This window comes from Aulonocara stuartgranti, assembly GCF_965226115.1.
Source record: "Aulonocara stuartgranti genome assembly, chromosome: 19".
NCBI classification, from domain to species: Eukaryota; Metazoa; Chordata; class Actinopteri; order Cichliformes; family Cichlidae; genus Aulonocara; species Aulonocara stuartgranti.
In genome coordinates, this window is record NC_138955.1 from 27,721,223 (window position 1) to 27,745,670 (window position 24,448).

The window sequence follows — 24,448 nt, forward strand, 5'->3', positions numbered from 1 at the left end:
AGCGCAGCAGTGAGGATTATGAAAATGATTACTGACAACTGTTCACCTGGCAGGCTTTGGCAGTAATGTCAGGAGGAGCATCAGCGGTGAAGGCGGGTCTGAGAGCAGCTCCAACCTGCAAACACATACAAATTAAAATACTACAGGACTCTGACACAGCAGATTCTGTAGCATCTTTTCAAATAGAAAAAAAGTCAGGATTTTCAGGAGCCCGTTTACCCCTGTGTAATGTCACCTCTTCTTTTAGTAACTTGCTGTTGATGGCAACTAAAATCAACAGTTCAGATGAGTTACTGATCCTTACATTAGCCTGGTACTGCTCCAGGATCACATGACCAGGAAACTCTGGTTCTGGAATGGCTGAGAACTGTCTGATGATAACCAGGAGTGTTTGGAGCCCTGCTAGTCGCAGCTCATCACTGTGATCTGTTGATGCCATAAACGCCATGCGTACCAGGTCGCCAAGATGGAGGACCAGGAAATCTGAGAGAAACGGGTGAGAGATCAACGATGTCTGAGACATCCAGAAACATAAACCGAGCAAATCCCTGTGAGGTCTTACCAGTGGAGTCATGCAGGCGTCGTTCCTGAGCAAGAGGCATGTCAAAGTGAGCTGGGTCGGCAGTCTCGCACTGTGCTATGATGCGACACACACACTCCATGGCGAAACAACGTGTGGCTGAGCGCAGCGCTGTGAATGGGCCACCAGACTCAGACCGGGCTCTGAAGGCAGAGGAGTCATCATCTTTGCCAGGGTCTGCGTCTTCATCCTCCTGTTTCGACTCCAATGGGGCACGACCATCTTTAACACAGATTTTTAACGTCACAGACGCTATCAGTGACCCATTAACTCATAATCACCAGGTATTATCTTAATCCTCAGTAGTTTTCAAACAAACTGCCAGCTTTTTTCCATTCTACACATTCAAAGCAATCATCAATGAAATATTTCTTTTTCAGCTGACCCCTCCCTCCTTTTTTCTGACAGAACCCAGATTCCATAAAATAAAATTCTGTCCTTTAAAAAAATATCTTATTCTTTATATAATTTAAGCCCTTTAACTTTTAGTCTGAAAACAGAAATGTAAACTTGAGCTTTTGGGTACTCAAAGAAACAGCTACAGGCTGCCAACCTCCTGAGCCCACCTGTAGTTGCAGACAGGACATCTTTGCAGAGCTTCAGCCAGTGGGCCAGTTTGCTGCTGGTGGCACTCGCTGCCATCATATGAACCAGAGTCTCTTGAATGTCCTTCCTCAGACTGAAGTCTGACTCCTGGTCCAGCAGAATGAACAGAGCACCTTCGAGACCGACCTCTTTTATAGTGACATCTGCTCAGACAGATCGAAAGGATTAGGTGAGCAAAGATGTAGAAGAGAGGTGCGCTGCAATAAACTGCTCATATGCTACAAACAGAAGCAAGTAACTGTGTGTAAGTGAAATTTAATGATAAAACAAAATCAAGCAAATTTCACTGCACAAAGAGAGCTTCACAAGCAATGAAACACACATCAATAAAAACGTGAGATCAACAGAAGTCAGACAACAACAGTGAGCTGAAGGGCCAGAGAATAAAGTTCATTTATTATCAATCCAAACAAAAAAAAAATGGACTGCTAACACTAACAAACTGAAAAATGCAGTCCTGTTAAAAAAAGAAGGCTGATAATCATCATAGTTTCCATAAAATGTCTGTTTCTTCTCACCAAGTTGCGTGTTGTCTCGTCTTGGGAGCTCTTTGACCAGAGCAATGGCATGCTCAGAGACCTCCAGCGCTTCCCGCTGGACAAGCTGGCGCAAACACGCCACCACGGCCCGGCGCAAACATAGGAACGAGCTGCACAGGTTTGCCTGAAACACAAACACACAGTTCACACACATAACAACTCTACCTGACACTGTACTTTTTCATCAGGGGAAAGCATGCTGCTAAAGACAGTGTTTCATCCAGGAGTTGTTTCCACCAAATCTTCAAGGTCCGCAGCTGCGGACCTTAAAAACAGCCCATCAATATGGAACAGTATTCTCTCAAATAATAACGTTTACAAGTTCCTAAAACTGAGTTTGAGTGGAATACTTTGTTTTGTTTTTAAAAGTCTGGCTAACAGCACAAAAAACAAAACCGGTATATTTTTGGGTTTAATATTCACATTAAAAATTCTACAATTATAGAATATTGTGCTTTTAATCAAACTTTGTTGTATGAACAAACAAAAACAATCTACAAACTAATAGTAGCAACACTTTCTCCAGAGGAAACACTGTGGGGGATAAAAAAACAACGGAGGAACTTTTTGTCAGAACTGCACTTGAGGCTGTTAATGTGTTAGCTGAAAAGCAAACAAAGTGAGAGTAGATAGTAAATTAAGAATAAACACTCAAAGAATAAGAAAAAAACTTAATTAATACTGTAAAACAGGGAAAAAGGTTAAAATTCTGCAAAACAGAAAACTGAGCTGACAGGATTCATTCCAACAGAATGGTGTGTTCATAAGTGACGAGGAGCTGTGTTAAAACAGAGTGTCAGTGACACAGTGACTCTGGGCGATACGGGCATCTTTTTTGAGATCACATTTAAAACTGTTATTTATAACAAATTTCTGAGCTAGCATACCCTGAAAAATACAACTGTAAAAGTAGTACAAATAGGCACTATACAACTACTATACTAGTGTGTTAACAGCCTGAGGTGTGTCTAAAAATCTCACTACGCCTTCCTAAGATATGTTCCAATACCTAGCTGATGTATAGATATTTCCACTAACAGTTAAGCAGATGGTGATGTTTGTGGAAAATCAATTTTGTGGTTCTTCCTGGATGCAAAAATGTCAGCTAAGGAAGAACAGCCAAGTCTGAAGCTGCCAATCAGGATCCTGATTAAACAAAGCCACAAAAGCAATCATTTTGTGCTTAAATAAAGAAATAATATAAAAATAATCTAAAATCTTTCCTATCTGTCTAAGTTCTCAGGATATTTATTGTGAAAGGAACTTTGTGTGAAGAGTATTTTTATCGCCCAGACCAAGGTCACAGCAACAGAAAAGTCACAATGAAAAAAAAAAGAAAAAAAAGAGATTACAAAGCTAAAACTGAGAGACAGCAGCTGCGGACCTTGGGGGGAAAAAAAAAAAAGAACCTACCAATACGGAATAATCCAACAAGATCTCCTGTAAGACAGAATGATCAAAAACAACACACACTATAAATCTGGACGAACTCTAATTTCGACACAGCAGAGAAACATGGCAGGAAATGCAGTATGCAGAGATGAAATATGAATCCAGTCGAGTTTGGACAAGTTGTGTCTGTCAAACAGGAAGCATGATGATGTTTAACAACATTTTATCAAAACTGAACCCAACAACCCTATAACAGCCATGACCGTGTATAAAACCTTTTTGTACTCAATGTCCCTCTGCGATTAATAAAGTCTCTCTGATAGAATAGAATAGAGAACAGAATAGAATAATCCTTTAATTGTCCCACAAGGGGAAATTTGGTTGTAACAGCAGCAGAATGAAAAACACATATACAAACAAACAGTACACAGCACACATACACAACATACACATTTTTTTTTTTACACATTTACATCAAGGCCAATAGTTACCAAAAACAGAGTTCTGTATAGTTATTAATATTAAATAAAATTAAATACAGATAAGAGGCCCAGGTTGTAGTGTGAATCGGTTGATAAGATAGTGCAAGTTACAGCACTGATGTAAACATCTATGTTTGTTGGGAGCTATATTGATTGTACAGTCTGACAGCTGCAGGAAGGAAGGACCTGCAGAAATGCTCCTTCATGCATCTAGGAGCATGGATAAAGTCTCTCTCTGAAACACCATATTTTAACATATTTTAATAATAAACATCTAGTGACAAATCAGGAAAAAAAATCAGAATATTTGTCAAATATTTTGCAATTATTTGTTCTTTTTACCCCGAGTCACCTCAAATGGGCTGGCATTCATCAGCCTATCAGTCCACTGTTTACCTCAGCTGTCAATATGCCGGGTTTTCACATCTATTTACTCTGGAGGAGGGTGTAAAGCTGCATTTGTGAAAGCAATCTGATTTGTGGCGATGACTCAATTAACCTCTTTTTCAAGGTATCCCTTGAAAAAGAGGTTTTTAATCTCAATGGGATCTTCCTAGTTAAATAAAGGTTAATAAATAAATAAATAAACCTCACTTCCGCCCCATGACAGCGACACTGATGGTGTAATTATGTAATCAAACTGTTTATCATAGGGAAAGTGTCATTTTTAGAGCATTTGAGCCCAATGTTAGCTAGTTAGCTTATAAATAGCTGCTACTTTTACACCCAGTACTTTGTCAGCTATCTGGTGATGGGTCGCATGTTTTATCTGTTGACAGTAACTAACTGTGACAATATAGTAGTAATAAATAAGTATGTTTATGCACATTTTCTTATGTTAGAGTCTTGATTTAAGTTCAGGACATGAGGCTTGAGGCGAGAAGGAAGAGGAGGAGATGGAAATGATGCAGGAGAGAGTAGTGGTGGATGAGGCAGATGAAGAGAAGGAAATGATAATGCGAAATACAGTGGTGTAATTATTAAGTGGAAAAAAATCCTAACCTTAATGTTCCTGAGTGAAAAACTGATTGCCCTCTAAACCCAATAACTGGCTGGGCTACCCTGGAGCCAGCAAAAACTGCTATCAAGCCTTTGTGATAACTGGCTTCTAGAGCTGTGGAGGGATTTAGAGCCACTCATCTTTGCAGAACCACTGGAGGGTTTTCGAGCATAAACCCCCTTTTTTAAAGTCATGCCACAGCATCTCAATTGGATTCAGGTCAAGATTTTGAGTAGGCCAATCCAAAGTTGTCTTTTTGTTTTCCTTAAGCCATTCAGAGGCGGACTTGCTGATGTGTTTTGATTTCATTGTCCTGCTGAGAAACCCAAGTGTGCTTCAACTTGAAATCACTATTTCACACAGGGTAGATTTGGATTTTTTCCCCCTTAACAATAAACACCATTTAGAATCTGCGTTTCATGTTGACTTGTGTTATTTTTGACTAATATTTACATTTTTTGACGATCTGAAACATTTTAGTGTGACAAACATATAAAAAAAAAGAGTTATTTGTGACTGAGGCTTTACAGAAGTAGAGTTTTAAGCTTTGGTGTTTACAATATCAATGAATAATCATAAGGTGAGGTTTAAAAAAATATACCTTCTTTGCCAGAAAATGTGATAAATGTCAACTTTTTTGGTCCTTGTTTTCTTTTGTAAATACAAAAAAAGGTTTCTTGACCAGTGTTTCCCAACCACTATGTGCCGCGAGAAATGAGTAGGTACGCCTAGGAAGATTATCTGGTTCCAACTGATTAGTACTCTAAATCACCAGCGTGAGTAATAGGCAGAACAATTACATTCTCTTCCACTAGAAACCAGTACAACTACCTGCTATAATTAAATAGAATGCCAACTGCCAGTAAAACAGTCATGCTGTGAGTGAGACAACGCGGCAAGTAATAGCAATAGATAAATATTTGAAAAGAATCTGACCTGGGTCCTGGAGAAAATCCTGACCCAGATGAAGGCCCTAGCATGAGTAGTGGCCAGAAGAAAGCAAAAAAGGTATCCTGGGGACAAACCAAAACCAATTCTGCTATGCCTGGTGCATAGGGAAAAATGATCAATATGCTTTTTGTGACCTTTTTGTTTGGTGGTGTGCCGTGTGATTTTTCTAATGTGAAATATGTGGCGTGGCTCCAAAAGGTTGGGAAACACGGTTCTAGTCAGCTTATAGAAAAGAAAAAGCTATAGAAAGCCATGCCTCCTCAGGTGTACTTACACAGAGTGCAGGTACAAGGCTGGTCAGGTTGACGTGTGGAGGTGAGAACATGTGCAGCTGTTGCAAACAGGAAATGGCCCTGGCCTGAACAAGACAGTCTGGACTGTCTTGCATCACTCCACATGCAACCAGACAGCTGGAGCGCAGACCAGACACTGCTGCGCCATTACCTGGAGTCAAAAACACAAATCACTTACACATCCCTAAAACATTCTCTAATTTTGAAACTGTCCTTGGGTATGACAAAGGGGTTCCATACCCTGCAGGTCTGGGCCCAAACAGGTGATCAGGCAATGCAGGCAGCGTCCTAGGCTGTAGTGCACCTCAGGGTGGGTGGGTGGAGTGGAGAGCAGCAGCCGGAGCACGAGAGTGAACGATGGTTCCGCATGGGTTCTATAAAGACCACCTGACAGGTCGACCACCAGAGAAAGACTGTAGAGAGACCAGGTCTGGACACAGAGATACACAAAAGGTATGACCAGCAAGAAGGGAAAAAAACCAAAAAAAACCCCAAAACAAAACAGAAACCTGGTCCAGTCTTAACTTTCTCACCTTAAATCCTTTATACCTTGAGACTTGAACAAATCAAACGAAGCACCCTTTGCAGAGCAGAAGGAATGCACATCAAGTTGCCTATTAGCCAACCCTTCTCCTGATTTAAGCAACAGTTGGGTGGGGCTTTTGTGCTCACACCTAGAGCTTAGACTTTAGCTTAGCTTGTTATTCTCCGATGTAAACGTGGTTCTTATATCTTTTACATTTGTACATATAGAGTCAAACATACAGATATTCCCCCACTTGTCCCTAAGCAAGTTGCAGATTATACCAGATACTGCACTTAAAGTGTACCTCTAATTCCAAGTCACTTAAAACAAAGTAATGACTTGCCAATCTCATAAACCAATATTTTCTTTACAGGAACATAAAGAACAAATCAAATGTTTAAAATGAGACATTTTACTATTTCATAATAAACATTTGATATTTCCTAACGTCTATTGTAAAAACAATGGGTTTATCAGATTTGCAAGTCATTGCATCTTGGTTTTATTTACACAGCCTGCCGACTTTTTCAGAATTGGGGTTTTAAGTGTTGCAGAAGTGTAAGCAGTAAAGAAATAGTGCAATTTAGCTTGAAGGTTCCTGTAATGTGGTTTGGTGGAGAACAGAAGCATAATGAAATAATTTATCAAATGTTTTTCTCAATTTTCTCATTCTGGTATACAGACAGATAGATTTAGAAGTGTGTAAGGGTAAGCGTGTACCTGGACCTCGGGTGAGGTGCTGTCCTGGCTCAAGGTGAACAGGACTCCCAGACAGGTGGACAGGTGTTGAGGTGAGCTGATTCCTCCAGTGTAGCGGTATAGCACCCCCAGAGCCAGGGCATAGCCACTGCGTGATGCCGCATCTCGAGCAGTCTTCAGCCTGCAGACACGATCAACAAAGTCAACTGTGATATTAACCAACATTATATTCATGAAAAACGTCCAACTCTATTTGTTCTAGTCTCCAGGGACTGCTTTTAATTCATTTAACACAGCCAATATCCAATGCTAGAGTATGAAAGAAAAACTACAGGTTTTGGTAAGGTACAGGTTAGTGGTCATTTAGTGGCCTATTCTGCTCTTGCATAATTTGAAAAAAAAAAACCCCCAAACAAACAAAAAACATATTTACATTAAACAGGGTCGTACAGGAGATTAACTGAGGTGTTGCACATAGATAAACATTTACTATTGAAGACTGAAAATCATGCAATAAGATCAGTGAAGTCCAGGAACAAAAACGTGAAATTGGGACACTAAAATCCCACAGCTGCAGTTTTCTTTTTTTAAACGACAGACATCAACTGTCATCGTTTCCTGTCTTGAACACAGTGTGATATCTTTGGGTCCAGACTCATAGCCACAGCTATGTGAAATTTGTTTTGAACTATTTCTGGCTTATTATGCAACTTCTGTGTGTTTCAGTATATTTTTGTATCATGACCTACTTTGTTTATGCTGTTGCTCTTTTAAAGAGAGCACAGATCCAGATCAGTTTCCTGGACGTTTTTGCCTTTCCCCTGCATTCTGTGGCAAGAACTCCTAAAAGAACCAACTAACTAAAAAACTTGAATTTTGACTACTATAACTATTTTCATCAGTGGGATGAAGACAAGTGTAAGAAGTGGTACACAAAGCTATGATTTAACATCTGCCCACCTATCAAAGCAGAGCAGGGAGATAGAGACAGTGAACCCTGGATCTCCAACCACTTGAACCAGTCGGGCTAGACCTTCAGCAGCCAGGCAGCGTAGCAGAGGACTGGTGCTTTCCAGTGCCCCCAACAGGAGCGACAAGGCTGGGGGCCGGATCTCCTCAGGCCCCAGAGAGCCCCGATTGCTACCTTGATGCTGAGGAGAGGTTAGTTATGGTTATTTCGTGATAAAGTCATGAATTGTGAAAGGTTTATGTTTTTCAGAGACTGGAGCAAAGTTATGCTTAAAAAAAATTTGTGATGCACAATTACTTTTTTTTTTTTTTTTTTTGTAAATGGACATCTTGGTGATGTTAAAAAAATGAGACTCCTAACAGTCTGTAAAGTAAGTATTGTCTCTCTAAATGTCACTCTCCAGCACGGGTGTCAAACTCCAGGCCTTGAGGGCAGGTTTTAGATGCGTCCTTGATCCCACGCAGCTGATTTAAATGGCTAAATTACCTCCTCAACATGTCTTGAAGTTCTCCAGAGGTCTGGTAATGAACTAATTCTTTGATTCGGGTGTGTTGACCCAGGGTGATATCTAAAACCTACAGGACACCGGCCCTCGAGGCCTGGAGTTTGACACTCCTGCTCTACAGTCTCTTGAATTTTCTACAAAGAGATGCTGTGACCCCTGTGGTTGGCCCTGAGAGCTTTGCCTCAATACCACTCTACCCTGTCTGTGTTGGCAGACCACTCCAGCTTGTGATCCAGTTGAACTCCCAGATACTTGTAAGGATGTGACTATTTCGACATCAGTCCCACCAATGCAGACAGGGTCGGGATCTGTTCCTGCCAAAGTCTACCACCAGCTCCTTTGTTTTGGCCACATTCAGCTGCAGGTGATTCACCTCACACCACCACCTCATGAAGCAATCAATCAGTCCTCTGTACTCCTCTTCCCATCCCATGTCCATACTTCCAATAATGTCTGTGTCGTCAGAGAATTTCTGGAGGAGACAGGTTTCTGTAATATACTTTAAGTCGGCCGTATAGATGGTGACAAGGAAAGGGGACAGAACACTTACCTGGGGTGTTCCTATGTTGCTGTTCAGACTCTCAGACACAGTCTGTAAGATGATCAATGTCACTGCCATGTGGTTCATACAGGGCATTCTAGTTGATGGCTTCCAAAGCCCCACAAAGTGTCTCCCTAGCCCCCTGAGACCACCTCTTCACAGTTTTTACAGTCACTGACGTCCGCTGAACCACTGGCCTATATGCTGCTATGAGCAGTACAAGGTTGTGATCTGACCTGTCCAGTGGAGGGAGGGCAGTGGAGGTGTAGGCATCTCTGACAGTAGTAAAAAAATAGGTCCAGTGTTCTATTGTCTCGTGTGGTGCATTTTACAAACAAACATCTTGTTCTCAAGTTATCGCAATCACCGGATTCTTACAAAAACGTACTCTGACCCTAAGGGGGAATGCACTGAGATTTAAACTTGTCTGAGATTTTTAATAAATGTACCTTGTATTAATTTAAATTGATCAATTTAAAAATCCAAGGCGACTTCCTACTTGAGTTATCACATTCGCAAACTTAGGTGTCCACGCCACCTGCCCATCAACCTTTTAGAACTGAGCGGTAAAAAATCAACAGTAATAGCAAACACAGTTAACCAGCTAACTACACAATATGCATCTTGGTCCTGAGAGTGGTATGCTGATCTCTTGGGTACTATACAATACACATGCGTATTGTATAGTGCACTATTACGGAGCATAGAAAGTGCAGTTTAGTGTGCATCTCATCACTGCCTTGCAAATGCAAGATTGCACATGAAGTGTAAGGATGAGCACAAAAGATTAAAAACAGAATAATGGCAACTGTTCACTTAAACATCAGGGTTTTCATTAATACCGGTTTTCTGGAAGATACACAGGGGTTACGCAGTTGCAGTACCTTGAGCAGACTGCAGAGGGCAGCACAAAGGTGAGTCTGGATAGTCTGCTGGCGTTGACCCTTTAGCTGGTTCACCGTTTCCACAAACTGCTCCAGTATCTTCACCCTGACACACAGGACTCATTATTCCACAGCTTTCTAAGCTTGGCTTAGAAAGCTTATCTATCTGGCAGAGCTGCACCAAACTGTAGCCCTAACTGAGAACAAAAACCTGCATCTCAGATTAGGACCGTGTCCTTCTAAAGAGTACAAACTTGTTGTAATGTTCAAAGAGAAAGCTGTGAGGGTTAAACTATTATAGCTCTCACCCCCTGGGGCAAGTTTTAGACATAACTGTATGTGTTCGTCACTGATGTAGTGGTGCTTATAATGCCAAGACTTTCTTCAAATATAAAGAAAGAAAATAAATAAGAATTGTAAAATGTGCAGAAGTGCTGCCTTTATTGAGGCAGCTTAAATTTTTTTGCTGTGGTTTGTTATTACAACAACATTAAGCATGCAAATGAACAGCTAAATAAATACACAATGTCCTTCTCGTGTCAGTCTGTGCTGGTTAGGCTGTCAGAGGTCGCTTACCTCTGAGCAGAGATTATGTGAGGGAACACGGCTCCAAAGAGATGGATGGAAGTGGTAGCCAGAGCGACAGGGGATGGAAGAGGAGCGGGAGCTTCGTAGCCCCTCTCACAAAGACTGAAGGGGTCATTGTCCAATGATCCTCCTCCCACACTGCTACTGTGGAGCTGCAACATAAAAATAAAGCAGTCTTTCTGATTCTAATCCTCAGACTTGTCAAGTTTCTCCCCCTTTGAGCCATCACTGTTAAGAGCTGGGCTGAAGCTCACCTGTTCTTCGATGTATCTGTGGTCAGTGTCATGGAGGGCAGGGCCAGCCAGTGGTAGGTCGTCACAATGACAGAGGGGAGGCAGCAGAGAAAGCTCTGAACATGTCTGATTCAGGTTGTCCTGACCTGACACATCAGACACCAGCTGATTCATCACCAGCCCAAAACTCTCTGTAGTTGGAGAAGAAAACCGACTCACATCAACTACTGCTGCAATCTTTTTTTTTTTTCTTTTTTTTTGGCCTGTCCCGTTTGGCTCTTTTGCCATCAGAATTGTTGTCTAAAGGCAAAGAAAGATGCCCAACGGATTTACTTTACCGAACTGACCATCCCAGCCTTGCCGTAATGGTCCATTTGATTCACCTTTTATTGTTTATTTTATTTTCACTTACTGAATACGGGACAGACTTGACTGGGGGAAAGAAGGGGAGAAAGAAAGAGGGAAAGAGAAACAGCTGAGAAGAGGGACGGGGGAGAAGGGCAAAAGACAAAAACCAACAGAACGGGCAGAGAAAAAAAAAATGCATATATCAATCACCTGGATCACCTGCTGAGAAAGAAAAAAGAAAGCAAGCAGAAGAGAACAAGAGTAATAGAATAAACAACATCACAATGATATATGGGAATATGACAGTAAATACTAAATGTTAAACATTATTGTGCAGCACATAAGATCAACAGAACACAGTGTGCTTTGAGGTAGGAGCCAAAAAGGGTGTAGTTTGTGGGTGTGATCACCCGTGTGTACACCTGTGAGCATGGACGCGCTTGTTTTTTGTTTTTTAAAAGGTTCCTTCATGTAATAATCTGCTAGAGGGTGTGGGGGGGCCACAGCCCCGTCCTCCAGGGCGTGAAGCAGGTGTGGAGGAGATCAAAACTCCAGACATCCAGAGGCCCCCAGAACACAAGAGACCAAGGAAGACCAACAGAGGGGCAGCTGCGCCACTGTCCCGGAAAGAGCTGAGGAGAGTCCCAGATGAGGGCTCACTCAGCAGCCGCGGAGCAGAAGCCAGGGGGAGTTGCAGTGACGCGCCCGTGAGCTCCGCCGGCAGCCAGCTGCGCCTGAGTGACCGAGCCCCAGGCCGAGAGGCCGGGGGCACCCCACCTCCAAAGTGGCCCAAGCGAGCCCCAGGCTCCAGGCCCCGATAAGCGGCCGCCAAGGAGTGAGCCGGTGTGTACCTGGACGCCCATCCCCGGACACAAAGAACCACCAACGCACCGATGTCTGAGGGGGTCCGCCACTGGCAGGGGAAGTGGTGGTAGGGGGAGATAGGCCTCCAAACCTTGGAGGGCCTGAGATGTCCCCAGAGAGGTGGCGCCTGACACCCAACCTGACATATAGACACAGACATACAGGCACACACAGATACAAACATCCATTCCCACCCTCATGCTCTCATATGCACTTACTCCACACTCAACCAACGTGGAGACAGACATAAAGAGACGTTGTACACACGATCACACTCCCCAAGCGTACTCTACAAACCGGGTCTAGGTGCCCCCGCCCCTGGAGGGGGGAACTGCACCCAGACCCAGGTGGTGTTTCCCTTTTCCCTGCGGTGGGGGGAGGCAGACCGCCCCGACTCCGCAGCAGCAGGTTGTCCTGACCTGACACATCAGACACCAGCTGATTCATCACCAGCCCAAAACTCTCTGTAGTTGAAGAAAACCGACTCACATCAACTACTGCTGCAATCTTTAGCTACCCATTAGTGTCTACAGGAACGGTTAGATATTGAAGTTCTGCAGATATGTGAAGTGACAATAAACACTGGACAGTGTGTCTATAAACACTGTCCAGGTACTCTGTTTTCTCATTTTTGCCAAACTTTTACCTTCAGTAATCAGAGCTCAAAGGTTCAGCTTCAAAGTAAAAATTGCACCTTTGAAGGAAACCTCCATTTACAGTTCCAGAACACCAAAAAACAATATTCCTGAAGATATTCCTTCACCTTTACCAGATACATTCAGTGGGGCAATTTAGAATAATGCTGCAATGGCAAAAATGAGCAGATGTGAGTGGAACGTTATGTCGGTAATATAACAATATGCTGTTGTTGTTTTTAAGACACTACCAGCCAACTCATTTGAATTCTAACAATCCCTGTTCCCCAAAAAGTTGGGACATAAATAAAAACAGAATGTAATGATTTGCAATATTTTATTCACAACAGAACATAGAAAACGTATCAAATGTTTTAACTGTGAAAAGAAAAAAAACAACAACCCCAAAGTAATGTAACTTTGAATTTGATGACAGCAACATGTGTCAAAAAAAAGTTGGAACAGTGTCACTGTGCCCAGTGATAAACCACTGGGGCATAAACATCTGGAAACGGATGAGACCAGCTGCTAGACTTTTGGGAGAAAAATGTTGCCCCCATTCTTGACTGACACAGGATTCTAACTGATCAATAGTCCCGAGTCCTGTTTATTATATTATTTATTTCAAAATGTTCCAGATGTTTATAACTGGTCAAACATCTGTACTACAGGCAGGCATCTCTTCAGACTCTGTGAATCTTTAAATATTATGAGCTTTATTATGCTGTAATCTTTTGCTACCCATCACTGTCTACAGGAGGTTATACAGATATGTGACCCAAGTTTTTGCAATTTTGCATCGAGGAACATTCCAATGAAATTATTCAAGATTTGTAGATTTCTCAGTTTAAACATTTGAAATGTTTTCTATTGCATCCTCTTTCTTTTTTTCTTTTTTTTTAAATTAACATTTTACAAAGTAGGGACTGTTTTCCAACATGGGATTGTGAGAGCAGAACAAATAAATGTGTCAAAGACAAGCAGATCAAAAGGAACAAATAATGTACTAACAAAAATAAGTAAGTAAGCACACTTTTTATGCTTGTGTTTCTCAGAGTTTAGGGTACATAAGTTACCATGAAAGAAGAATCTATATGTTTTTGATATACAGGTGAATCCTTAGGAGTTGCTCACAACTGGTCCTGAAGACGGTGACTCAGGTGGAAAGCTGGATGTATTCAGCTGGGAGTTGCGTTACTAAAAACTAATATGAACCTGAAATCTGTGTGTAATGGCTGAGCTATTGGATGTCTAGAACAACATAAATCACTTATTGGATTATGAACTGTCTGTCTGTTAACATATTTATCTGAACCTAATATTATGAAATTGAGAAAGTAAATGAAAAGATCTGCTAAAACTAGAAAAAGTTGCATTTCCTGCAAAAATGCAGTGTGAATGCCATGTAGTGGAGTCTGCTGAAAACAGCTGAAAAGCGGTGTAGAAGCAGAAGTGCTTGCTGAAGATGGCTGTATATGTGAAAGGATACACTGAAGAGTGTCAAGAAAACAGAGTGCATGCAAGAGGGGAAGATGTGTGGCAACCGTCACAGGTAGGATTCGAACGTTTGCCACCGGGTCTCACGGCAGCTGCTCAACCAACTGAGCCTAACGAGTTCTGGTCCCAAACAAAGATATGATGAGAGAAAAAATGTGCACTGTGGAGCAAAGCTGAAATTTGCTGAAAAGAGGTGAAGAAGCAGAACTTTGTGCTGAAAACAAGTGAAAAAGCTGAAGTTTTAGCTGAAAAGGGGTAAAGGAGCTGAAATTATTGCTGAAAAGAGCTGAAAAACTGAAATTTGTGCTGAAAAGAGGTGAAGAAGCTGACAATTCTGCTAAAAAGTGCAGAAGAGGCTGAAATTTGTGTTGAAAAGAGTTGAAAGTCTAAAATTTCTGCTGAAAAGAGCTTAAGAATCTTGGATTTGTGCTAAAAAGAGCTGAAAAAACTGAAAATTGTGCTGAAAAGAGTTAAAACAGTTGAACCGTTTACTGAAGAAAATGTTGCCATAAGCAGTATTTGAACCCGGCCCTCCTGCTCTGAGAACGGCAGCTTATCTCACTGAGCTAAGACATGGCTCAGCCCGGCAAGCTAAACTTGTGATCACACTGATAATGTGCTCCCTGTCAGCAAAAATCAGCCAAAAAAAAAAAAAAAATGGCATAAAAGCTTAATATCTCAAAAAGTATAAAAGTTATGAGCACCAAAAGACATAGCAGGCATTAGCAGAAGGAGCAGAACAGTTTAAAGTTTGAATGGTGAAAATCGGCTGAAAACTGAGGGAGTAGTTAACCAGCAAAGGTCGGAGCAACTAGAATAAGGTAGAAGAATAAAGAACTAGAAAAAATTGCATTTCCTGCGAAAATGCTGTGTGGATGCCTTACGCTGAAGATTTCTGCTGAAAAAAGCAGAAAAAGTTGAAAAAACAAAAAACATTGCCCTGAGCAAGATTCGAACCTGGCCTTTCTGATCTATAGGCGGCGTCTCACCTTACTGGACCAAACTGATTCTTACAAAGAAGAGGTGGAGAGACTGACAATTCTGGTGAAATTAGCAGAAGCTGCTTAGTATTGTGCTAATAAGAGGTGAAAAGGCTAAACATTTAGCAGAAAAGAGGTGAATCAGAAGAAGTTCTGCTGAAAAGAGGTAAAGAAGCAAAAAGATGAGTTGAAAAGAGGTGTAGAAGTGCTTGCTGAAGATGGCTGTATGTGTAATGACACACTGGAGAGTGTCAAGAAAGCAGAGCGCATGCAAGCAGGGAACATGTGTAGCAACTGTCACAGGTAGGATTCGAAACTCTGCCCCCGGGTCTCACGGCAGCTGCCCTACCCTCTGAGCCAAATGAGTTCTGGTCTCAAGCAAATATATGATGAGAGAGAAAATGTGCACTGTGGAGCAGAAGCTCAAATTAGCAGAAAAGAGGTGAAGAGGAAGAACTTTGTTGTGAAATGAGGTAAAGAAACTGAAATTTGTGCTTAAAACAAGTGAAAAAGCTGAACTCTGAAATCCTGCTAAAACAGTAGTAGAGGCTGATATTTTTCAGCTACTCACTGAGCCAAACTGGTTCTCACGTAACTGAAAAAAGGTGGAAAAGCTTAAAATTCTAATGAAAACAGCAGAAGAGGCTAAGTGCACTGTGGAGCAGGAGCTCTAATTAGCAGAAAAGAGGTGAAGAGGAATAATTTCTGCTGAAAAGAGGTAAAGAAGCAAAAAGCCGAGTTGAAAAGAAGTGTAGAAGCAGAAGTGCTTGCTGAAGATGGCTGTATGTGTAATGACACACTGGAGAGTGTCAAGAAAGCAGAGCGCATGCAAGCAGTGAACATGTGTAGCAGCTGTCACAGGTAGGATTCGAACCTCTGCCACCGGGTCTCACGACAGATGCCCTACCCTCTGAGCCAAATGAGTTCTGGTCACAAGCAAAGATATGATGAGAGGGAAAATGTGCACTGTGGAGCAGCAGCTCAAATTAGCAGAAAAGAGGTGAAGAGGAAGAACTTTGTTGTGAAATGAGGTAAAGAAACTGAAATTTGTGCTTAAAACAAGTGAAAAAGCTGAACTCTGAAATCCTGCTAAAACAGCAGAAGAGGCTGATATTTTTCAGCTACTCATTGAGCCAAACTGGTTCTCACGTAACTGAAAAAAGGTGGAAAAGCTTAAAATTCTAATGAAAACAGCAGAAGAGGCTGAGTGCACTGTGGAACAGAAGCTCAAATTAGCAGAAAAGAGGTGAAAACAGCAGAAGAGGGTGAGATTTGTGCTGATAAGAGGTGAAACTGCGGAACCAATCAGAGGTACTGCTTCTGTCTGCTTCATCAGGCTGTGTACTTGTATGTATTTCTGCCATAGACTGTTAACCAGAATCTGAGGTCCATATTAGAAAAGCTGCTAAAATCATTAAACTTTGCAGAATTGTAATAAATTATCAATATGAATTACCGGTCTGTGATAGTGTATAAATTTGTAGTTAAAAAAAAAACATGTGGGCCAAGGTGGAATCGAACCCACGACCTCTGGTCTGAAGAGCGGTGTCATTACCAATCGCGCCACCTCTAAGGGGGCGGGCGCTTTGAAAAAAAGGGTGATGAGGAGTCAGAATTAGATCGCGGTGAGACGCGAAAAACGCCGTTTTTTGGAGTTACAAAACGTCGTGTAACTCAAAAACTAGGTGGGATAGAAGCATAATTCTTGCACTGGGTGAATCAGCGGACTTTGGTGTACTTTGACTGCGATTTACATAGCTCTTTGTATCTCCGTCGCGGAGATATGACGAGAGAAGAAACGGCTTCATTTTCGGAATTTGAAAAATGAGAGGAGGACAGATTTCCACCCCTCAAACAAGTCTAACTCATCTCAGAACGGTAATAGGTGAGAAAATAATTCTTGAATTGTGAGTGTCAGGAGTGTCTGAAGATATACAAGGACAAGCCTCATGTCTTAACTTTGCTTCGTTAAGGAGATATGACGATTTGAAAATGCCTTCAGTTTCAGTATTTCAGCTCTGAGTTTCACAACCTCCCCATAGACTTTGAATGGGGAGTTTTTAGACCATGTGTCACTTCGAGGCAAATTGTGAAAAAAACGTAACTCTCACAATAATTATAGTGACACTGTCTTAAAGCCAGCAAAAATACCTACGTTTTGATGTATAATTTGTGGAAGTTGAGTGGAAATTGAGCGAGTAGCAAGGAGTTGTTCAGACATGAAGAGAAAATTCAGAACGGACGAGTGTGCAGTGGGAGTTAATTGCATAGCAACCATAGCAACACATGTATTTTCTGAAAAATCACAAAGTTGTAACTGAAAACTTAAAGAGTCATTACATGAAAACGGTAACAGATATGAAAAAGCTGAATCACACAGGAATAGCCCAATCATCTGAGAACGTTTTAAAGTTTGAATGGAGTTTCTAGGTGAAAGTATGAGGAAGTAGTTAAGTTTCAAAGACAAGCAAGTTTTAGCAGAATTGTAGAAGTTTCCCATTCATTTCAATGGGACAAATTAAAGGAAAAAAGTGTAATATTTTAAAAAGTATAATAGTAATAAGTACCAAAAGATATAGCAGTCGAAAGCAGAAATAGCAGAACAGTTTAGAGTTTGAATGGTAAAAATCGGCTGAAAACTGAGGGAGTAGTTAAGCGGCAAAGAAACGGAGCAACTAGAATAATAAAGGATAAAGAATAAAGAGAAACAGGATCTCAATAGTGTGGATGCCTACGGCATCCACCCAACTAGAAAAAGTTGCATTTCCTGCGAAAATGCAGTGTAGTGGAATCTGAAAAGAGCAGAAGAAGGAGAACTATGTGCTAAAAACACTGTGTTGAAGCTGCACTCTGCTGAAAACTGCTTTATTTGAAAGGGTACACTGAAGAGTGTCAAGAAAGCAGGGAGAGTGAGAGGAGGGAAGATGTACGGCGAGGACCACAGGTAGGATTTGAAGCTGAGCCAAACTGGTTCTCAGGTGACTGAAAAGAGATGAAACTGAAAATTGTCTTGAAAAGAGGTGAAGATGCTGAAAATTCTGCTGAAAAGAGGTGAAGATGCTGAAAATTCTGCTGAAAAGAGGTGAACTTTTTGAACTTTCTGCTGTAAAGAGATGAAGAAACAGAAAACTGTTCGGAAATGAGGTAAAGAAACTGAAAATGTTGCTGAAAACAGGTCAAGAAGCTAAAAATTCTGCTGAATAGACATGAATCAGCAGAATTTCTGCTGAAAAGAGGCAAAGAAGCTAAAATTTGTGTTGAAAAGAGTTAAAAAAGTTGAACTGTTTATTGAAATTTTTTTGTCATAAGTGGGATTTGAACCCGGGTCTCCAGCTCTGAGAACGGCTGTTCATCTCACTGAGCTAAAACACAGCTCACCCTGGCGGGCAAAACCAGTGATCACACTTGTAATGTGGTCCATTGATTTTAATGGGCCAAAAAAAATGGCGAAAAAAAGCTTAATATCTCGAAAAGTATAACAGTTATGAGCACCAAAAGATATAGCAGGCATTAGCAGAAAGAAAGAAAGAGCAGTTTAAAACTTGAATGGTGAAAATTGGCTGAAAACTGAGGGACTAGTTAAAGAAATTGGCAACTAGAATAAATTTTATTCTAGTTGAAAAATTGCATTTCCTGCAAAACAGACTGATGAGCAGTCAGAATTAGATCGCGGTGAGAGGCGAAAAATGCCGTTTTTTGGTGTTACAAAACGTTGTGTAACTCAGAACGTAGGTGGGATAGAGGCATAATTCTTGTACTGGGTGAATCAGCAGACTTTGGTGTACTTTCACTGCTCTTTGTACCTCCGTCGTGGAGATATGACGAGAGAAGAAACAGCTTCATTTTCAGAGTTAGAAAACTGAGAGAAGGACAGATTTCCGCCCCTCAAACAAACGTAATTCATGGCTCAACGGTAAGATAATTGTGAAAACTGCTTCCACTGTGAGTGTCAGCAGTGTCTGAAGATATATTGGCACAAGCCTCATGTCTTAACTTCGCTTCATTAAGGAGATATGACAATTTGAAAATCCCTCCCGTTACAGGATTTCAGCACTGAGTTTCACAACCTCCCCATAGACTTTGAATGGGGAATTTTCAGACCTTGTGTCACTTCGAGGCAAATTGTGAAAAAAACGTAACTCGCACGATAATGATAGTGACACTGTCTTAAAGCCAACAAAAATACCTACGTTTTGATGTATAATTTGTGTGGGTTCAGCGAACATTGAGTAAGCAACAGGAGTTTGTTCGTACATGAAGAAGGGATTCAGAGCTTAGAGTGCACGCACTCAAACTCTCAGTCCATAGCAACGATAACAACCCATGCAAATCCTCATAATTCATACAAAAGTTAAAAATTAATTTAAGGGAAACGGTAGAACTTATGGAAAAGCTGAATTAGACAATAGTAGCAGAAGGACAGGAGAATAGTTTAAAGGTGGAATGGTGGTTCTAGGTGAAAGTATGTGGAAGTAGTTAAGCTTCAAATAATGCCACTTAGAGCATTTTATGGGATGTCTGCCATTCACTTCAATGGGAGCAGAAACTGGATGAAAAACTTAATATAGCAAAAAATATAACAGTTATAACAACCAAAAGATATAGCTGGAAAGAGCAGAGCTGACAGAAACTGTAAAAATTTGAATGGTGATAATGGCATAAAAACTGGGGGACTAGTTAAGCGGCAAAAAACGTACGGAAGCAACTAGAAAAAGAAAAAGAAAGAATAAAGAGAAACAGGATCCCAATAGTGTGAATGCCTGTGAGGCATTCACACTATTGGGATCCTGTTTCTCTTAATCAGGTCAGGTCCTTAGTGTGGCAATAAGGACCTGACCACATAGTTCATACTTTTGACACACTTTGTTCCCCAGTTGCTGCTTTTCCAATCCCAGGCTGCAGCTTTTCAGCTGCCAGCGACACATACACATCAACCCCCAGATCCCAGCACACTCCTTTGAACAGGGGAGGCCACAGCCTGCCACATACCCCCATCGCCCGATCTAGGCCGGGGAGTCGTCCAGCCTAGCCTACCCACCCCCAAACATCTGCGTCCCCGGCCCATGGACCAGCGGCAGGGATGAGTGGGACCAGGGGTCCAACCGCATCACCAATGTAACGGGAATGACAGACCCGACCACATATTTCACTGGTTTACACACTTTATTTCCCGGTTGCTGCTTTTCCAATCCTAGGCTGCAGTCTGCAGATGTGCCCAAGCCACACCCTGCCACAATTGGTTTTTAAACATCCACATAAAAATATATATAACTGAAATAATCAATATATTTTTTGTAGCTTTGTCTATAGGGTTATTCATGGATGCAAAAAAAGAAGAAAAATTGTGATAATAAAAGGCAGAAACAAGAGACTTTAATCAAAGGAAAGGAAAGAAGGCAATGCGATACAAAAAGAGGACAACAGGCAAAAAGATGCAAGTCAAAGGAAATGAAAAGAAGAAAGAAAATAAGTGCAAAACAGTATCAGAGGTGAAGCATTACCCTGGTAAGTTTGTGGATGCAGTAGAGCAAGCAGCTCATATACTCTCAGCCTGTAGACGATGGACCAGCTCTTAACTGAATTGCCATAAGACCTGAATAGAGCAGGCAACCTGGAGACATAAATAAATGGATACTAAGACTATATAACTGAAAATGACATTAAACAATTTTTTTAACATACATTTAAACAATTCTATACAAGTAAAACCAACGAGGCACTAACTTGGTAAGCAGAGCCACAGCACAGGTTAATGGTGTGAGTAGACGGCTGATGACTTCATCAGTCACAAGCTCTCTACAGTGCTGCAGCAGGTTCTTCATCGCTGTTCAGACACACAGTTGAGAGAAATTTTAACTTTCTTTCTTAATCTCTCACACACACACACACACACACACACACACCTCTCTTATGGTGACATCTAATTGACATCTAATTGACATAATGCTTTCCCTAGCCCCTTACCTTAACACTAACAATGAAAAATGAATGCCTAACCCCTACCTAACCATAACCCAAATTTAACCCTGTCACTGAAACCACATTTGGAGTCTCAAAAATGCCTTCCAACTTGTGGAGACACAGATTTCTGTTTGGCAGTGAGTGTACCAACCACTGAGTGCTCCAGAACGTCCTTCGAGTGTAACCTGCCACGTGAAGTAGTCCCCACGTCGGAGCTCCATCTCCTGCTCACGAAGTGAAGCAGGAAACACACATCTCCACAGTAGAAGCAGGCGGGGCAGATGGTGCTCCACCACAGCTGGACCTATAAACACAGATTAATACACAAGGCACAACAAATTCCTATCAAATCTTTCATCTCTCCAGATACAAGCTCTCCAATCTACCACAGGGCCTCCTCGGAACACCTCAATGTAGAGGAGCAGCAGCTCTGAGCCCATTCTAAATAACTGAATTCCTTACTGTGTTGCTAAAGGAAAGCCCATCCACCCCTCAGAGAAAGCTCATTGCTTGTATCTGAGATCTCATTCTTTGGAACTAACAATAATAGTGCTAATACAGTTTGACGGATTTATTGCATTTCTCACCCGAACATTTGAAACACTTTTATAATTCAAAAAAAAAAAAAAAAAATCATTACACTTATCTGTTTTAATTTAAGAATGTTCTGCTGGTCAGTTACAATAAATTGGAGATTTGGAGCAACAGAGGGAAAAAGCAGGAAGTGGAAGTAATTATTAGGCATGTTTGTCTCACCATCCACTTCCCTGCCTACTCTGCTGGTGCATCAACAGCAAACTACAACCTATAAAAATTTACCAGTCAACAGCTGATGGTAGAAACAGGTTACTGAATAAACTCTTTGGTGTGACAAGGGATTTAATCAAATAAAATGTTAGTTCAAAGTTTAATATTATATTGTTATATTAGAGAAGAGGAGATTTTATTGTGGTACTAGATGAAATGATGTCAGTCATGGGGACCTGTATACCATGAATTTCTTTCAGGGAAAGCAAAACCTTTCAAATACTAATATCCCCTAAAGAAGCTGCAATCTGTAAGGGCATGCTTCTACTCCATCTCAAACACAATGGTAATGAAGATGTTTGCAGATCTTCACAGTTTCCTCTGGTATGGTGCAAGAAGATTTAGAGTGTAGTTCAGCAGTTTTACCCAGCGTGATTAAAGAGGAGATGAGCAGCCAGCCAGCCTGAGTCCTCTGGAGAGAAATCTGACTGTTCTGAGAGGCTGAACGGAGGAGGTCTTCTGCCAGATCCAACACCATCTACACACATAGATACACAACATAAATAATAACAAAGTGGAGCTATCAAACAAACTCATAAACAGGATTTCAGCAATAAAAGTAGTAGCCATGAAACTGTTTCAAAATAAAATTGACAAAAGCTTCAAATCACTCTAATGATGATGTGGTGATGCAATTCTGAAGATGTGTATGGCAAAATGTTCAGTGTAATAATGTGGTGCCAGTGTACACACCTTGTCCTTGGTGTGTGGAATTCCAAGTGGGCAGTGCTGCACTGCTGCCACCAGGGCAGCAATAGCAGCTCCATACCCAGCTACAGCGTCGGGTGAGGATTTCAGTGCCACTAGACGTTCGACGCAACAGTCCAGGAGGAGAGAGCAGTGAGACGGCATAGCCATGGCAACGCAGCGCAGGCACCAAGCAGCAGCCAGCCTGGCCAAGGTGGCTGGGTGAAGGAGGACAGAGATCACCGTGTCCAGGAGGGCTGGATGCATGAGTGGGAGAGACAGTCAGTCATACGCTGAGATTTTGCAGGACTTACGTCCACCTTTGTGAATACATTTGTAAATCACATTTCTTACATCACAACAAGTATTTTATTTGCCAGCTACTCTGAAAAGTAATCAGCTGCAGTGAGATGGATGTACTCCAACTTCACCATCTTAAGCTGCGATGGTATTAGGTTCTTCTCTGTAGGTTCAGTGTGCTCAGGGTATAGTGCAGTGGAAATGCTCCCAAAATTTTGAGATATATTAGAGACATTAGCCAATATAAAAAAAAAAAAAAACTAAAAAAAAAACACTGTTGTGCTTTGTTCTACCTCCAGTATGACCATCTCAAAGTCTTGGGAACATTTCCAGCTAGAAGAGGAGCACCCTTAATCAGCAATGTACAACTGGAGTTAGTATCCACCTCACAGCAGTGTGGAAGATGTTGCATAATATGTGATGCATAGAGAGACACAGAGGTGGTTACAAAGAAAGAAACAAAGAAAGAAATATCTAAATTAAAACTGCAAGCAGTGATAAGAGGGCTTTTGCACTTTGGTGCACACCCTGGCTTGCTGTGGTCGAGCTGTGTTGCGATCCACCTTTGCTATAACTGAGCCTGGGAACTCATTGTTGTGGGCAGACTGATGGTCTGCTATGCCCACTAAATGGTGGTGGAGAATACCCACTAATTATGCATCCGCTCCTATATATATCATGAACAGAACTACCAATGAATTTTATATACATGGGATGATAAGATGTTCATTAAAGTACAATAGAAATGTTTAATTTTTACTGTGAAACATCATCAGTGTTTGAAGTTTATTCATGGTATCACGGACACGCCCTTCAAAAAAAATCTCTTAAATCCCAGGAGGAGTTTGAAAAAGTACAAGTGGTGGGAAATGCAAAAAAGATGTCAAAATCAACTATTAAATTCAAAATGGGGGACTTATGGCTGGTCGGGTTTAGGACATCAATCCAAAATAATTTTTGTGTCTCTTAGGATGTTACATGGGTGTGCCAAATTTCGTACATGTATGTGAACGACAGAGGTGGAGTTAATTGTTTGCAAATTTATAGGCGCTATGGAAGCATTCTGCACTGCACATATCTAAGACCAATAAAATACACAAGTTTTCACAAGACCTGATGTATGTGCAAAAATTTTTAATGGGATTTTGAGCATGGTTAAACTGTCAACAAGGTGACTCGTTTCCCTGAACAACAATAAACGGAGCAGATACAATAAGCCTTTTGCACTGTCAGCGCTCAGGCCCTAATGAGTGTCTTTAACACTATAGAAAAACACATCTTGCAGACCTGTGGTAGTGTCTGTGAGCAGGGGGGCCGCAGAAGATCCCAATCCCTGAACCAATGCTCCCATTTCCAGCAGGCAGCAAACCAACATGTGCTGACTGGCTGAGACATCTGCAGACGAGACTTTGGTCTCCACGTTCCTGTCAGTCAGAGCAGCATCTAAACACACATCATCAAAAACATGCATACTTTTACTAACACTTAATAAATAATGACACTGTAAATCAAATGGCTTCAGAAGCCAGTTACACCAAATATGGATATGGATGTTATTTCCTTTTTTATTTAGCACATTT

General features: G+C 41.4%; 1 protein-coding gene across 1 annotated transcript in view; it reads right to left on the minus strand.

The window, feature by feature from the left end:
* The window catches only part of heatr5a (HEAT repeat containing 5a), a 51,550-nt gene that overhangs the window by 11,044 nt on the left and 16,058 nt on the right, over positions 1-24,448 (minus strand). Inside the window, exons 9-27 of the mRNA XM_082516293.1 lie at positions 24,156-24,311; positions 22,575-22,825; positions 22,248-22,359; positions 21,226-21,378; positions 20,838-20,937; positions 20,615-20,724; positions 10,811-10,980; positions 10,545-10,708; positions 9,969-10,074; positions 8,029-8,219; positions 7,090-7,249; positions 6,084-6,273; positions 5,825-5,994; positions 3,139-3,165; positions 1,705-1,849; positions 1,147-1,329; positions 563-802; positions 305-483; positions 47-115 (exon numbers count right to left, since the gene is read on the minus strand). Coding sequence (XP_082372419.1) covers positions 47-115; positions 305-483; positions 563-802; positions 1,147-1,329; positions 1,705-1,849; positions 3,139-3,165; positions 5,825-5,994; positions 6,084-6,273; positions 7,090-7,249; positions 8,029-8,219; positions 9,969-10,074; positions 10,545-10,708; positions 10,811-10,980; positions 20,615-20,724; positions 20,838-20,937; positions 21,226-21,378; positions 22,248-22,359; positions 22,575-22,825; positions 24,156-24,311 — 2,876 coding nt within the window. The remainder of the gene's footprint in view (positions 1-46; positions 116-304; positions 484-562; positions 803-1,146; positions 1,330-1,704; positions 1,850-3,138; positions 3,166-5,824; positions 5,995-6,083; positions 6,274-7,089; positions 7,250-8,028; positions 8,220-9,968; positions 10,075-10,544; positions 10,709-10,810; positions 10,981-20,614; positions 20,725-20,837; positions 20,938-21,225; positions 21,379-22,247; positions 22,360-22,574; positions 22,826-24,155; positions 24,312-24,448) is intronic.